At 39.4% G+C, this 14,845-nt stretch overlaps 1 protein-coding gene across 5 annotated transcripts in view; it reads left to right on the top strand.

Moving 5' to 3' along the window:
- Positions 1 to 14,465, top strand: part of vps13d (vacuolar protein sorting 13 homolog D) — a 110,418-nt gene extending 95,953 nt beyond the window's left edge. For all 5 annotated transcript variants that reach the window (XM_061074542.1, XM_061074541.1, XM_061074543.1 and 2 more), the window contains 7 exons: positions 329 to 463; positions 3,474 to 3,641; positions 3,891 to 4,023; positions 7,015 to 7,210; positions 10,783 to 10,914; positions 11,003 to 11,243; positions 13,603 to 14,465. In XM_061074542.1, coding sequence (XP_060930525.1) covers positions 329 to 463; positions 3,474 to 3,641; positions 3,891 to 4,023; positions 7,015 to 7,210; positions 10,783 to 10,914; positions 11,003 to 11,243; positions 13,603 to 13,734 — 1,137 coding nt within the window. In that variant the 3' untranslated portion in view covers positions 13,735 to 14,465. The remainder of the gene's footprint in view (positions 1 to 328; positions 464 to 3,473; positions 3,642 to 3,890; positions 4,024 to 7,014; positions 7,211 to 10,782; positions 10,915 to 11,002; positions 11,244 to 13,602) is intronic.
- The last annotated feature ends 380 nt before the right edge of the window (positions 14,466 to 14,845 follow it).

The following is a 14,845-nucleotide window of genomic DNA, read 5'->3' as shown; positions in this document are numbered from 1 at the left end:
ATTTTCTAACAATTTCAACATATCTTACTAAACCCACCACCACTTGCCTTGTTCAGTGAGAGAGCTGTAGTTTATCCTGTCAGGATTTTAAATCTATGTTGAAGGGAATGGTTTAGTGTTGTTTCGTATTGCTGCTTTCAACACACTCTCATAACATATGAGACATACTTTTTTAGAACTGTCCGTTGTTTATATTTAAAGCAGCTGCAACTCACACTCAAGTATTACCTTTACAGAAAATAAAGATTGAAAGACATAAATTCGAAGACACTTTCACATGTTTTCTCATTCTTACTGTCACATTGATTTTGTTTTTCCCCCCCTCTAGGCACTGAAAGGTTCTCTGGGCTTCCCACTGGTGCGTTTTGAAGACGCAGTCATCAACATGTACCCGTTCACTAGAGTGCACCCCTACGAGACCCAGGAGATCATAGTCAATGACATCCTCAAGCACTTCAGAGAGGTACTCACACTTCAATCAATAGATCAGTCAAATTTGATGACTTGTATAGCCAATATTCACAAATCACGCTTTACCTACATACTAAGCAATGTAGTTGTTATAATAATCCACAATCAACTGCCGTGACCACGATCCACGATCACAAGCCAAGATTTTGCCGCAGCTGCGATCCTCCATTACCACTACGATCAGCCGGCACGATACAGAATCCACCAAACTGGATCCACCATTGCGACCTCTGATGCGCGATCCACAATCGTAAACCATGGTGCGGCCACAGCTGGGGCCCTGCATCTGCGGGGGATAAGGCACAGATGTATTTATCATACACATGAATGGTGTTTCTGCCAATGCAAATTAGGATATATTCAATAAGTGTGGAGCTCATTTGCATATTCAAATTCATTATCAAAGAAACTTGTAACACAAAAAAATGTCTTTTTCATGTGTAAAGTTTCATTTTGATAGGAGTAAAGGAAAAAAACAGCCCCTTTGGGGTGTATTGTTGCCTGACCTTATTGGCACACATTGATGAGAATTAAACATATTTCCTCAAATAGGATTTCTTAGTACTTTTAGTATGTTGTTGTAGATACCTCATAGAAAGGATTTATGCTGAAAAAAATTATTTTACAATTAGTCGGTCGTAAAACGCTACTTTGCCTGGACTAGTGTGTTAGTCGTCCTCTCACCTCCTTGCTCATAAGAATTTAGGGTCGGGTACAGAAACCTGATACTCAGGTTACGGTTTCTATATGGCAGTTATCAACCGAACCAAAACACAACACAGATTTCAGTGCGTTGTTTCAGTGCCTGATATAGGAACTAGGAAATATTGTAGTTGCTCTGCTTACAGGCAACATAAACATTACCACTAGGTTAAACATAACGTTTAACACTTCAAGCTGTGAACAGCTTCACTGCTCAAAAAAATGAAGGGAACACTTTAATCACACATCAGATCTTGATGAACGAATTATTCAAGTTGAAAACTTTTCTGATGTACATTTTATAATTAATTATTATATTATATTATTAATTATATCATTGTCATAATAATTATTTTAATTATGCATGTCTATGCATGCAATGCATTGGCCATATATTACTATTCTGCATACTTATTAAATGTGCCAAGTGGTATATATACCACTGGAATAATAATAATAATACCAAGACCCAAGGTCACCTTACAAGGTTGATAAAAAAACACAACATAAGAAACAATGAATCAATAAAATAAATAAAATGAAATGAACAGTGAATAAAAAAAGCCTGTTTTAAATAGATGAGTTTTTACATGTGATTTAAAAGTCGAGAGAGTTAGTGTTACCAATGTCTGGTGGGAGGGAGTTCAAGGGGCGTGGGCAAAGCAGCTGAATGCTCTAGATTTCATGGTGGACAAATGGGCAGGTGGTACAGTGAGGTGAATGGAAGAAGAAGATCTGAGGGTGCGGGAGGGTGTGTCGACATGCAGGAGTTCAGAATGGTATGGTTTATGAGGGAGACCAAAAAGAAGGGAATTAGAGTAATCAATGCAGGATGTAACTAGGGTGTGGACGACAATGGTGGTGGTGTTGGGTGTGATTGGATGAGAACCAGGATTTGATTTTCCTGTAGGCAGTCAGATAGGGAAGTAAGTGGAAGGATGGAAGTGGGTTTTGTTGAAAGGTAGACCTGGGTGTCAGGCGCATAGCAATGGAAAGTTATGTTAAATTTACGGAAGATATGGTCAAGAGGAAGTTAGTAGATGATAAACAGAAGGGACCCAAGGACAGAACCCTGTGGAACACCAGTAGTGACTGGAATTGGCTGTGATTTGAAAGATTTTATATGGATGAGCTGGGTGCGGCCAGAGAGGTAAGATTTGAACCAATTCAAGGGTGTGTTGGTGATGCCTATGGAGGCTAGTCTGTGAGGAGTATATAATGAGAAATGGTGTCAAAGGCTGAGGTCAGATCAAGGAGGATGAGGATGGTTAACAGTCCGGAGTCAGCTGCCATATGGAGGTTATTAGTGACTTTTACCAGGGCTGTTTCTGTACTATGGAGGGGGTGGAAACCAGACTGGAATTGTTCAAAGAGGTTATTGTCAGATAAATGGTCATGGACTTGAGATGAAACTAAGACTAAAGTTATTTAAATTGTTAGGGTCTGAACCAGGTTTCTTAAGTATAGGAGTTATTGCAGCTGATTTGAAAGATGAGGGAACCAAACCAGAGTTGAGGGAGGAATGTATGGCCTACAGTTATTAGGGAGGCTAGAGAGGGTAGGCAGGCTTTTACTAGGGCAGTCGGAAGAGGGTCTAACTGACAGGTTGATGGCTTCGATTTCCGAATGAAGTCAGAAATTTCAACAGCAGAGGGAAGATTGAAACTTGTAAGTGAACAAGAGAGAGGGGCTGAGAGAACCAGAGGGGGTGGACAATGGGAGGAGTTAGATGTCAGTGGCTTGTGAATTTTGTGAATATTCGTATTAAAAAGGACCTTAAGGAGTGACAGTAAGAGGTTGAGTACAGGTGAGGTGCAAGAGAGTACAGTGTTTGTAGTATGTTGTTTACCAAGGAGAACAGGCTCTTTTGAGTCCCAAGCGGCGCCATTCGCTTTGAGTTGGCTTAGTGCAAGTGGAAACTATTGGGCAGAGCGTGAGAAGGACACAGACCGTTTTTTTTTTTTTTTTTAAAGGAGCCAGAGTGTTTAAAGGGCCATGAAGACCATCATTGTAATAAGAAACTAATTCATCAGTGGTGGATAGACAGCTTATGCTGGGGAGGCTGACAATGCCACTGGAGAGAGCATTACAATTAATTTCCCTGTTGCAAAATAATATTTCACTATATATACCATTAGGCAATATATTGCAGTTTACTGCAATGCATTGCACACATATTATAATTCCCCATACTTCTTATTATTATGTGTGCATAGTGGTATAACTACTAGGCAATGCATTGCAGTTTACGTTTTCGGTAGACTATCTGATAATTATTGTGTGTTGTTTCACGTCTGAAGGAGCTGATCAGCCAGGCAGCTCAAATCCTGGGCTCCGTGGACTTCCTAGGAAATCCGATGGGCCTTCTCAATGATGTAACCGAGGGCGTGTCGGAGCTCATCAAGTATGGCAATGTCGGTGGCCTTATACGCAATGTGACCCACGGTGTGTCCAACTCAGCTGCCAAGGTACATCGCTGCTTAGCAGTTTATGAGGGACTCTTTTGTGTTCTGTAATTTATCCCCATATTTTACAGCATTCTTATTTGGTTGGATTTATTAGTTGGCTGTGGCATTGTTTTATTGTACATTTGTTACTGTTATATGTTTACCGATTGAATATATACATTCTCATATACCTGTAAGAGATGGTAAAAAACATATGAAAATTGTAATGATAGAAGAAGCCTCCCTTAACCTCCCTCTGTTTTCCGTCAGTTTGCAGGGACTTTGTCAGATGGGTTGGGAAAGACTATGGACAACCGACACCAAAGTGAGCGAGAGTACATCAGATACCACGGAGCGACCAGTGGAGAGCACCTTGTAGCAGGAATCCATGGACTGGCTCATGGTACAATGTGGAAACTCTTTTAATCTGATTACCGGAGTTATAGCTAGTGGGCAAAGAATCGGTAAAGTTTTTTTAGTAAATTAGTACTTTTTAACCTCCTGAGCAGTGAGTTTGAAAACACTGTCAAATCATATATACTGCATGAAAAAACTGATTTTCACCTTTGTAAACGGCTGCAAACTTCCCTTATTTCTGGCAGTTAATGGCCGTTTACAGCCTGTGAAGTACTTCAGTGTAGTTTCTAGTCTTATTTAAGCCTAGCCATCCACCTGGCTGCGGAAGGCTGGATCCATGTCATCTGCCCCACTTCAATCAGTTGTAAACACAATCAGTACAATCAGCACAGTTAAATAATACGATACACCTACAAATGTAACTGAAAAACTATCTAATGAAGCTAATCTTACCCTCTTCCTTCTCTCTCGACTACGGTTGGAACTTTTCAATGCTTCTACAAGAGCTGGTTGGATGTACTGGAAGTTCTTTCATACTGTTTCATAGTACGTCTTACCTATAGCTGGAAAACTACATGAGTAACATGAGTGAGTGTATTATTAATAAACGCAAATAGCCTCGCTTATTCACCGTAAGAATATCCACAGTACAAAACCCAATTACTACACAGTTACTTATATACAATGGCGTTATTTTCCACGCTGCAAATCCAGATTTATAGCTAGAACTACGACCAGTTTTTTCATTCCCTCACAACGACCATAGCCAGTAACTGCCTCGTTGTGAGGGGATCTCAGGGTGTGAAAACACATGATGAAATAGATAAGATAAAGTTAACGTAGAAAATGTATTTTAATCAAACCTTTGCATCTCTTTTTTTATCCCTTGCTCTGGTTCGTGGCCCGTGCCATCTGCCTCAGAGGTGTGAAGACGACATACAGTTTCCTATAAAACACAAAAAGTCACTTTTATGAAAAACCTTAAGAACAATCTCTCAAGCACTCATTGCTCTCTTTTTCTTTCACCAACTTTCTCCCTAATCCCACAGTTGTTTACACGCTATTCAGAGCTGTGAGTTACTTAGCTTAGCAGGTAGCAATGGCTTCTCTCAGTAGCTGAGCACTTCCTGCAATTTTGGGATTGTGCGCCCGTCCTTTCCGCTTTGACTCCTTCACACTGGGCCCGCAGCCACCCTCTCCTCCAGGGAAACAGTTTCTTGTACTTCAGCCAGTTTTTACACCGAAAACAGAGTCATTCATTGACCCGCTCTAAACAACTGCCAGGAGTTTCTTGTTTGCGGTAGACAGATGCTTCATTCATGAGGCTGTGATTGGACGAGCCCTCTAACGTGACAATGTTGATGACTTGCGTGGTATCTTCAGGAATGGACGTAACTGTGTGCGAGTGGGATCTTTTCAGAGTAAGACCTCACATATGACCTTTTCACTTTTGAAGAAGCTGTCAGCAGTTTTTAAATAGTTTTTTTACATTATATGGGATGATCAGTGACTAAGGACCAGTTTATTCTTTCTTGTGTTAAAGGGACATATTATGAAAATTCCACTTTTGTAGTGCTTCTACACGTTAATTTGGGTATCTATCATGTCTACCGTCCCAAAAACTCTGGAAAAAAACAACTCCCACGATTTGTTGTGGTTCCTCTATGTCAGAAACGATACGCTAGATGGCGACGAATGGGATTACGACCCGAAAATACGTCATAGTCTCGCTACACGGCCCGGCTCCACCGGCCTGGTTAGCTTGCGAGCTAATGCTAGCCGAGGATAAATCTGAGGAGGGCTGCTTTAGACAGGGTAAAAATGGTGCTGTTTTAAATGATCCTTGTGGTATTTTGAACAAAATATGTTTCAGACATTTCATTAAGACCCCAATGAACCATATCAACTGCGGTAAAATGGGCATAATATGTCTCCTTTAAGTAAATGTATTTAAATTATTCTTGAAGCTCTGAATTTGTAACATGAAAGTTGAATGCACTTATTGTAAGTGGCTTTGGATAAAAGTGTCAGTTAATGAAATGTAATGTAATATGGTGTTTTTCATTTGAAAGGTTTTAATCGAATACTTTGAAAGTTTAATGGACATGTGAATATAGTGCTGAGTTTTTTCAGTAATTTGGGAGGAGTAATGTTAGGGACTTTGTGACGCAATGACACAGCTGTTATGCTTTATGTGAAGCACAGTGTTTTGGTGTCAGCAGAAAGACTTCTTAGAAATCAATACAGTTGTGCAAGTCTCTCCATTCCAAAGATTATCTTTGATGAGCTTGACAAACATGCAATGTTAACAATGTATCATCAGATGTAACCACCCCCCCCCCCCCCCACACACACACACACACACACCTAGGAGCATGGGGGTCAACTGCCAAGCTTCTCAGGCTTGTAAAAGTGGGACTACACGTCAATTCCCTGCAGTTTCTGGTAGTTTTCTGTGCTGCCTGCAGAGTCCTGTGAACAGTAGTGAACCTGAACTTCCACAGAAATGTACAGTGTCGTTTACTTTTTCTACTTTTCATGCAGTGATGATGTTGGCTTTTTCTTGATCATCTTTCATCCCTCCTTGATTGTCTACATTGGAAATCAGTCTATTGGTTGGACTGACCTCATGATGGCTTTTGATTTGACGTGCGACTTTTATATACTCTAATGTCCAGTGCGAAATATTTATTGGCCTTATTAGTATTCTGAATTGATCAGTCATATTAGCAGTCAGTACAGCTTAAAGTCCAATGAATGCATTTTATATGCCCACATACAATATGAAGTAAAGTAAACATACATGAAATAATCCTCAGTCAGAATCAGTGTATCCCACTTAATTCAAGGAACAATTAATGCTGTGTCAGATGCTCCAAAACGCCTCAGTTTACAGTGTTAGGCTTTTATTGTTGCATCCCCACACTGTATAATCTCACACTTTTTCAACATGAGAAGCTTGACAACTCAGTCATCCCAATCTTTCTGCTACCCACAAACTTTGTATGTCCTTTAAAATAAATTATCACATTCCCAGGTATCATTGGGGGCATGACGAGCATCATCACTTCCACAGTGGAGGGGGTGAAGACGGAGGGTGGAGTCAGTGGATTCTTCTCAGGTCTTGGTAAAGGTCTGGTCGGAACTGTGACCAAACCGGTGGCTGGAGCTCTGGACTTTGCATCAGAGACAGCACAGACAGTCCGGGACATGGCTAGTCTCAGTAACCACAGGTGAGTCTATTCCTTGCATAAGAAATAGCATGTGAGCTTTAAAAAATGGCTCCACCCTCTGTATTATACTGAGTCAAAAAGGTTTTCAGGTTTCTACACAGACAAAATGCTCTTCCAAACAATCAACATATTGTAATGGACTGGGTTTATGTTTATGTGTGATTTTGACGTTGTTCACTAAAACACTGTGTTTAAGGGGTGTTCTGATGTCCGGAGCATCAGTAAAGGTTAATAAAAAGTTGTTAAACGACGAAGAAGTTCCTTGTCCTCTGTGAGCGGGGACGCTACAATATATTAAAAATGAAATAACAAACCTCTACGTTTATGAGGTGTCTTTTGTAAATTAAGTTAAACTGAAAAATAAGATGATTCCTATTCATGAAAAGTATCACAATGACTAGATTAAATTGTCTTAAAAGCTGATGTTAACCTTGTGACAGAATAAGGGGAATTGTGTTCCTAGAACTGCAGTAGATTCAGGCAGATTTAACATTAATTTCATAGAACTGCCGTAGTAAGATCATCAGTTTTACCAAGAGTCTTTGTTTGCAGGTGGATTGAAGTTAAAGTGAACTTGAATTATTGCCTGTTTGCCATGCTTATTAACGGAAACACTTTCATCTCACTACTTAAACTTTCTTCAAAATATACATGTGTAATATATAATAAACACTTATTTCAGATGGAACTGTGTGATTTTTCCTTAACAATATTACAAAGATTTATTCATATTCTCTTATTGTCAATATTAACAAAAAATTGTTTCTGTTGCCAGGCATCTAAGAAATCAGTTCAGGTTTAATTTTCCATCAATCTATTTTCAATATATTGGCTGTAGCTAATCCTTATATTGGGAGAGATGCGGATACAACGTTCACAAGTCAAGGTTTAGGGTCAGGTTAAGAAAAAGGTTTTAAGCACACCTTATGTTGTATCAGAGTGGCAACAGAAACACAAATGTTAAACACACAAATAATCAATATATTTCTCACACATTCAATATGAATGGTAAATAGTAAATGGTTTTGTATTTATATAGCACTTTTCTAGTCTTGATGACAACTCAAAGCGCTTTACAGTACAGTTTTACATTCACCCATTCACACACCCATTCATATATCATGAATCTATTAGCAGCACTTTGTTATTCTATGCCATATATGTATTCACTAGTGCTGTCAGTTAAACGCGTTATTAACGGTGTTAACGCAAACCCATTTTAACGCCGTCAATTTTTTTTTTTCAAACGCGAGATTAACGCCACTTCTCACTCAAAACCTTGGGATTTATAAAAAAACAAAGATGACGCGAGAATATGCACACTTTCACGCAAACTATGTGTACAAAGATTTTCGAGACAAGAAAATTATGATGCTGACGTGAGGTGGTGAATTGAAGCAGATTATTGATCCACTTCATCATTAACCTTATCAGCAGCATTGTTTGTGCCTCTGGACATAACAAACCTTCAATTTGAAAAAGATATACAAACAACTTACAGCAAATTATGTTCCAATACCATTGAACAACGGAGTTACAGAGCTGAGTAATTATTTGTTTTCAATAATATCGTCTAACACTGCGGGTCATCAAGTACGAGTGTGTCTAAAACTATTCACTTTCAAACTTCTATTTCCAATTAATATCCAAGAGTGGATGTCAGGATCCACTGATGTGCGAAGTAATCAATCCATTTGCTCTAAATCAGTGGTCGCCAACTGGTCGATTGAGATCAACAGTCCTCACTGTCGATACCCGTAACTCTCTGCAACTGGCTGAGGTTGAGCCGCAGATCAGCTGTGTGTCAGTTAACTGTAGCGGACAGTGTGTCTGCTACTTGCAGTGGAGCTGCTGGTTTATCTACGGCATTTCCTTCAATAACAGTCGGATTATGTACTAAACTAAATGTCAGGACTTTAGAACAAATTAATGGATTCAGAAAGTGAAACGATGGAATTCTTTTATTTAAAACGGGTTCGGGAAGTGTTGGAAATAAGTTAGTGACATAGACAGATAAACATTGTGGTTCACAGCAGAATAAACAGAGAGAATTATCGTTTTAATGTTTATCTTTCGAATTTATATCACAAACGAATGGTTGCAACACTTTCTGCATAGGTTTCAAAACAAAAGTATATATTTTTTTTGTGGACCGAATCCATTCTTCTGTTTAAAAAAAGGTTTTTTTATTGTGAGATATTTGCAGTAGCGGAATATGCACAGCTTCATATTGTACAGTATTGGTATTTATTTACACATGGTACATGGGACTACATTTATATATAGATAAATAGTCAAATTAATGGCCATGTTCAAGGCAAAGCCGATGTAAAAACATCTTGCTGCAGTAGCAGCTCCTTTGCAGAACATTTTGTTAAACTGAGTAGCTTAATATTGTGCATGGAACAGATGTTGTAAATATGAATTGATGTTAATTTGAATACTGTGCATTGAAAAGATAAAGTTGACTAACCGCTTTTCTTTGTTAATATTTATGCTCTTACATTGAGCCTTTAACAGAAATTGCAGAAAAAATAACTATGACCCTCCTTAGTGTTTTTTTTGGAAGATATCAGGGTGGTAGAACTCGGCTTAGGCTTGGAATTAAAAAGTGATCTTGGGCTCGAAAAAGTTTGGTGACCACTGCTCTAAATATATAAATACTGTGGTGACACTCGTGCCTAATGCTGCGTGATGGATGCACACGAATGGATGGATGAGAAGGAAACAAGTCTTCAGTGATCACATATATTTTCTACCCCTTGATGATGACTGATCAGTTGATGTAGATTCTATAGAAAACCGAACTATCCCAGTACAAAGTACTCAACACTCATTTATTAGCCGACAGGTCTGTGATAAACATTTTATCATATTTACCTTTGTATGTAGAGCCTTTTTTTAGTCATTACAAAATACTGTTTTGTTAAATTTTATAGATTGAGGACATCAAAACTGTCTCTGAATTAAATAATTCTGCAGATTTGGATGATTAAAATACGAACAGGCGATTAAACAAGTTCCCTTATAATCAGTTTGAAGGGATTTTTTTTTTTACCTCCACCTTTGAATTAGATTTTTTATTATTTCAGGCTCTGTTCTTTCTATCGTCCTCTCACTCACTGTATCATCCAGAGGTAGAGCGTATCGGTGTATTTTCTTTATGAATGACGTCACAACTGTCCCATATAATTGTTCTTCACCTCAGCCTCACCAACAAACACCTCGATGTCAGTCGCAGAAAGTTTAGCTTCCTCTTCTCATTGCCTGATGCCCTGATTCACCATAGAAACATATTGGTCAGTAGGAGAATGTCATATTCATGATGTGTTTTGCATTGACCACTTACTGTATGGAAGAATGTGGGAAGGTAGGGCGGAGTATGAGGTAGATCCACCTACGAACGTTTCCAGGTGGACTATGATTTATAAGCCTGTGTTCGGCTTTTGTACGCACACACACTTTTAGTATGAATACTATGCCCTGTTTTATTAATGAGGCCCCTGGACATTTCTAAAACTGTAAAGTCCTGTTTGTTTATTACGTGTTTGTGTTCTTTCTGTGTTGGTCAGGCTCAGTGTGCAGCGTGTCAGGAAGCCTCGCTGTTGTAAGGGACCCCAAGGTCTGCTGCCTCGATACTCTGCCATTCAGGCTGATGGTCAGGGACAACTTTTCCGCCTCACTGACAACATCCACTCTGAGTTGTAAGTCTCATTCATTTCGGATTGTGACTCGTTCATGCATGAGCTGCAGTTCCAACACTGTTTGTTTACTGTATATTTCCCATACCAGCTTCATCGCTGTGGAGCCCATCGACAGCTATTGTGTCCTCATATCTTCCAAAGTTGTCTACTTCCTGAAGCCAGGGGACTATATGGACCGCGAAGCCATCTTCCTGGAGGTCAAGTACGATGACCTGTACCACTGTCTGGTCTCCAAGGACCATGGGAAGGTATATCTGCAACTCACCAAGAAGGCTGAGAGCACCAGCAGTGGTGTTGCCATTCCTGGCCCCTCCCACCAGAAACCCATGGTGAGACATAATTTCTTTACAGCCTTATGGTTTCCTCTCTTGTGTCCTACTGCTTTTGACAATCTGTGATTAGTGTAATCAATTATTTGTGTGAGTTTGCATTGAATCAGCCCATGCCGGGCAAAGATGGAGGAGTTGTAGACTAACTCAAGAGTCCATGACGCTGCACATACAAGAAATATGGCCTCTGTGTTTGGGATCCACCATAAACAGAGTGCCAATTAATGTTTTTGGAGGGAGATCAAGAAAATGGGGTTGCTGAGCAAAATGTCTAATTTAAAAACAAACAAAGAGGTGAGATGTTGGTAGATAGCGGGCACCCTTGTCTACGGTGTAGCTGAGGTAATATCATTTGTTCGTATGGAACAAACTTGAGATGAATATAACAACTTGACCCATGAGATGAAACCTGAACCAAGACCAAATCTTTCCATCACTTCAAAGAGAAAGTCCATTACATTAAGTATGTTTAAAAGTCTTCTGGTGTTGTGGAAGGATTGTCTCTCCAACATGAAGCCTGTTTGATCTGATTAAATTATCCCTGGTAAAACAAGCGTTGGAGTTGGAGGAAGACGGCCAAGAGACAAAGCCTCATTATACAAATCACGCAGAACTGGAAAGAGGAGTGGAGCAACCATGAATCCAACGGAACCACTGATTGCCAGAGACTCTGTAAAGACATGTAATGTAATGTGCTGCTTCCTCTAATTGAGCCGAACTTTCTGTGACACATAAGCTCAACCGGCCTGATGGTGGGCTGTAATTAAGCCTCTTGGACCATAAAAGTTCGCACAGACACATTCTTCACCAATTAGCATAAATTGAAAAACAGTAATGTGACATTTACTTTTTTTATATTATCTTATCAAGAATCATCTTTTTTTGCAAGGTGGGAGTTTAAAAGGACATTGGCCATAACTCATCAAAATATGGTCCAATTATCATCAATCTTGGGAGATAAGTTTGTACCGTCTTCGGAAACAGGCGGATCAAAGCGATTTGCGGCATAATCATTGGCACACGGGCGATTTCTTACCAAAGAAATGTTCAAAGGTTTTGCAATCACGCAGCCTGTATTATTTATCTTGATTGATGTTAACACCTCCCAGCCACTAGGTGCCAGCAATGCGCCATAGGCTGGATGCCAGTTGCCATTAAACAATAAGAAGAAGAAGCCTCCCAGCCGGCGCTGCGCATTTTACCACATGAATCTCCGTGAAGTGCAGCCATTCAGGTGTAGTGGTGATGGCATGCCCGCTAGCAAAAAAAAAAAACACGGTATGGGTATTTCAGTCCTCAGGGCAGAAGACTGTGGCTTTGTTTTTCATAAGGACCGTGCTGTGTGCACGCTATGTTTTGAAAATGTTGTGTGCTGAACGTCCGGTGTTAAGCGCCACTTTGAAACAAGGCACGAAAGAAGTTTCAAAGATCAGACAGACAAGAGAGAATCAATCACATGTGCAGTGTCCAGTGATGTGAAGCAAACCAACTCTCTCAAAGTCTTTGCCACTACCAAAACCATGCGTCTGAAGCAAGCTTTTGCAAATCTGAATATGAGTGTGTTTGGTGGGGTTAATGACAAACTTATTATTGCAATCATAATGAGATAAACATGTTTCTTTAAAGTGTTGTTATGGATGGAATAAAATTACATGTCTGTTGCAAATATTAATGTAGCCTATCAAACATTTACACATTTTGCGGGATTTTTTCGACATATTTTAGGCTAGAAACATAAAAATTGGTTCATCCATTGGCATTGTTTTACAGGTAATACCCATCTTATTGGTTTTTCAACTTATCAACACAAAATTCAGTATAAAGCATTGCGAGATTGAGATACACATTTCATGATTGGAAAAAAAAACACGGCCGTTATTAACTATAAACTTTAGCCAAGGGCGGGGCTTAGCTGAAATTGGCCATAACTTTTTTAATATTTTTCCAATCATCGTGAACTATTGAAATATGTTTATATCTTATTGTAAAATAGGGGTGTTTAAGCTTTTTGAGTTCCGCCCATACGGTGTGCCAAAAATATAAAATGTTCCTATTTAGCTGCTTCCTCTTATTGAGCCGCTTCCTTTAATTGAGCAGCTTCCTGTGCTCTGCTGTGGCTGACAGGAAAGAGTGGTAGGCCGGTTTTTGAACCTCAACCTTTTTCAGAAGAAAAGGCTACAGAGCAATGAGAGCTACACCTGTGGCAGCTGAATTGGGTATCTTTGTTCTGTTGTTCTATATCGTGATGCAGTTGTAGAACTGGGTTCATATCTTGGTTTCAGAATGGTAACACTTCTCAATGTGTCTATTTATTCCGATAAGTGTATCAGTAAACATCATGTAACAATCCCCTTCATAGGTCCATGTAAAGAGTGAGAATCTCGCCATCAAAATCTCTCAAGAAATCAACTATGCCAAGAGTCTTTACTACGAGCAGCAGCTGATGCTTCCGGCCAGTGAGAATGAGGACTACTTACTGCTGGAGTCCTGATCACATGATTTTTCTAAGACGGTGTCTGAAGAATTACTAATTTTTCTTAAATCCTGAGAATGTCTTTTGTTTATTTTTGTAGGCTTTTGTTTTTTTAAATTGACAAGCTGCAGTAAATGGAACAGTCAAGCACCATTGCACTTGGTATAGTCACATGATGTTTGACAAAGCACATGCATGTTCATGACAGAGAAACCACATGCAAGGCAGTGTTTTGTATGTATATGAAGTATGTATAAACAACAGCTTTGAACAAGCTGTTCTTTGCTGTTGACAACAGGTATACACACCCTACAAGCTCTATATGTTTGTGAATAGTCAGAAATGTAAATATAATAAACTGCCTTTACAACTCTATTTTGTGTATAAGAGTGCAGGGGTGACCTGTAGTGACACCAGGAGGGCTGGGACCTGCAAGGCATTTGCCTGTCTGTCACTGTCTGCCTTTTACAATCACATACCTCTACATCTGAGTGTCTCTGCTTTTTGATGAGCCCACTGTTCTTTCTAACGAGTAAGTCCACACTCCCTCTAACCAGGCTTCACTCTAAGTTGATACAACTTGTTGAAGAGTTGCTTGTTAATTGTCAGGTTTTGGGTTTTTGGTTTGGTGTCAGAGGTTTTCTTGAGCTAAGATTGAATTGTTTTTTAATAGTGGGAGTGAAGTTCAGTCAATCTGTAACAATGTTCACATGGATACTGCTCTAATAAAGTCCCATAACTGCAGCATGCACCATGTGAGACCTGTCATTTGTTTTGTATTTTTAAATATAGCCATAGTAGATGCATAGTATTTGGTCATTGTGCTGTTACTTGTTTAGCATCATCATTAGTTTGTTGTATCTGGTTATGTTTTTCCTTTTATCCTGAGCAGAAAGCAGTTTAAATTTTATAATTTCTTTGTTTTATGTAATGTTTTGAAGCACAAAAATCTTACACTGACAAGATACATTTATATCTGATTGTTGCTGTGAATCAATTAAATTTGATATTTATACCGCCAAATCACCACAAGCTTCATTGAGAGCTTAGAGCAGTGACTGCGTGGCGCCACACAGTTTGAGAATCACCGGGACCGGGAGGGGGAAATGTGAGGCGGAACTAATGTTAT

This window comes from Limanda limanda, chromosome 7 (assembly GCF_963576545.1).
Source record: "Limanda limanda chromosome 7, fLimLim1.1, whole genome shotgun sequence".
NCBI lineage: Eukaryota > Metazoa > Chordata > Actinopteri > Pleuronectiformes > Pleuronectidae > Limanda > Limanda limanda.
Note: the sequence above shows the minus strand (reverse complement) of the source record. Positions and strands in the feature narration are given on the sequence as shown.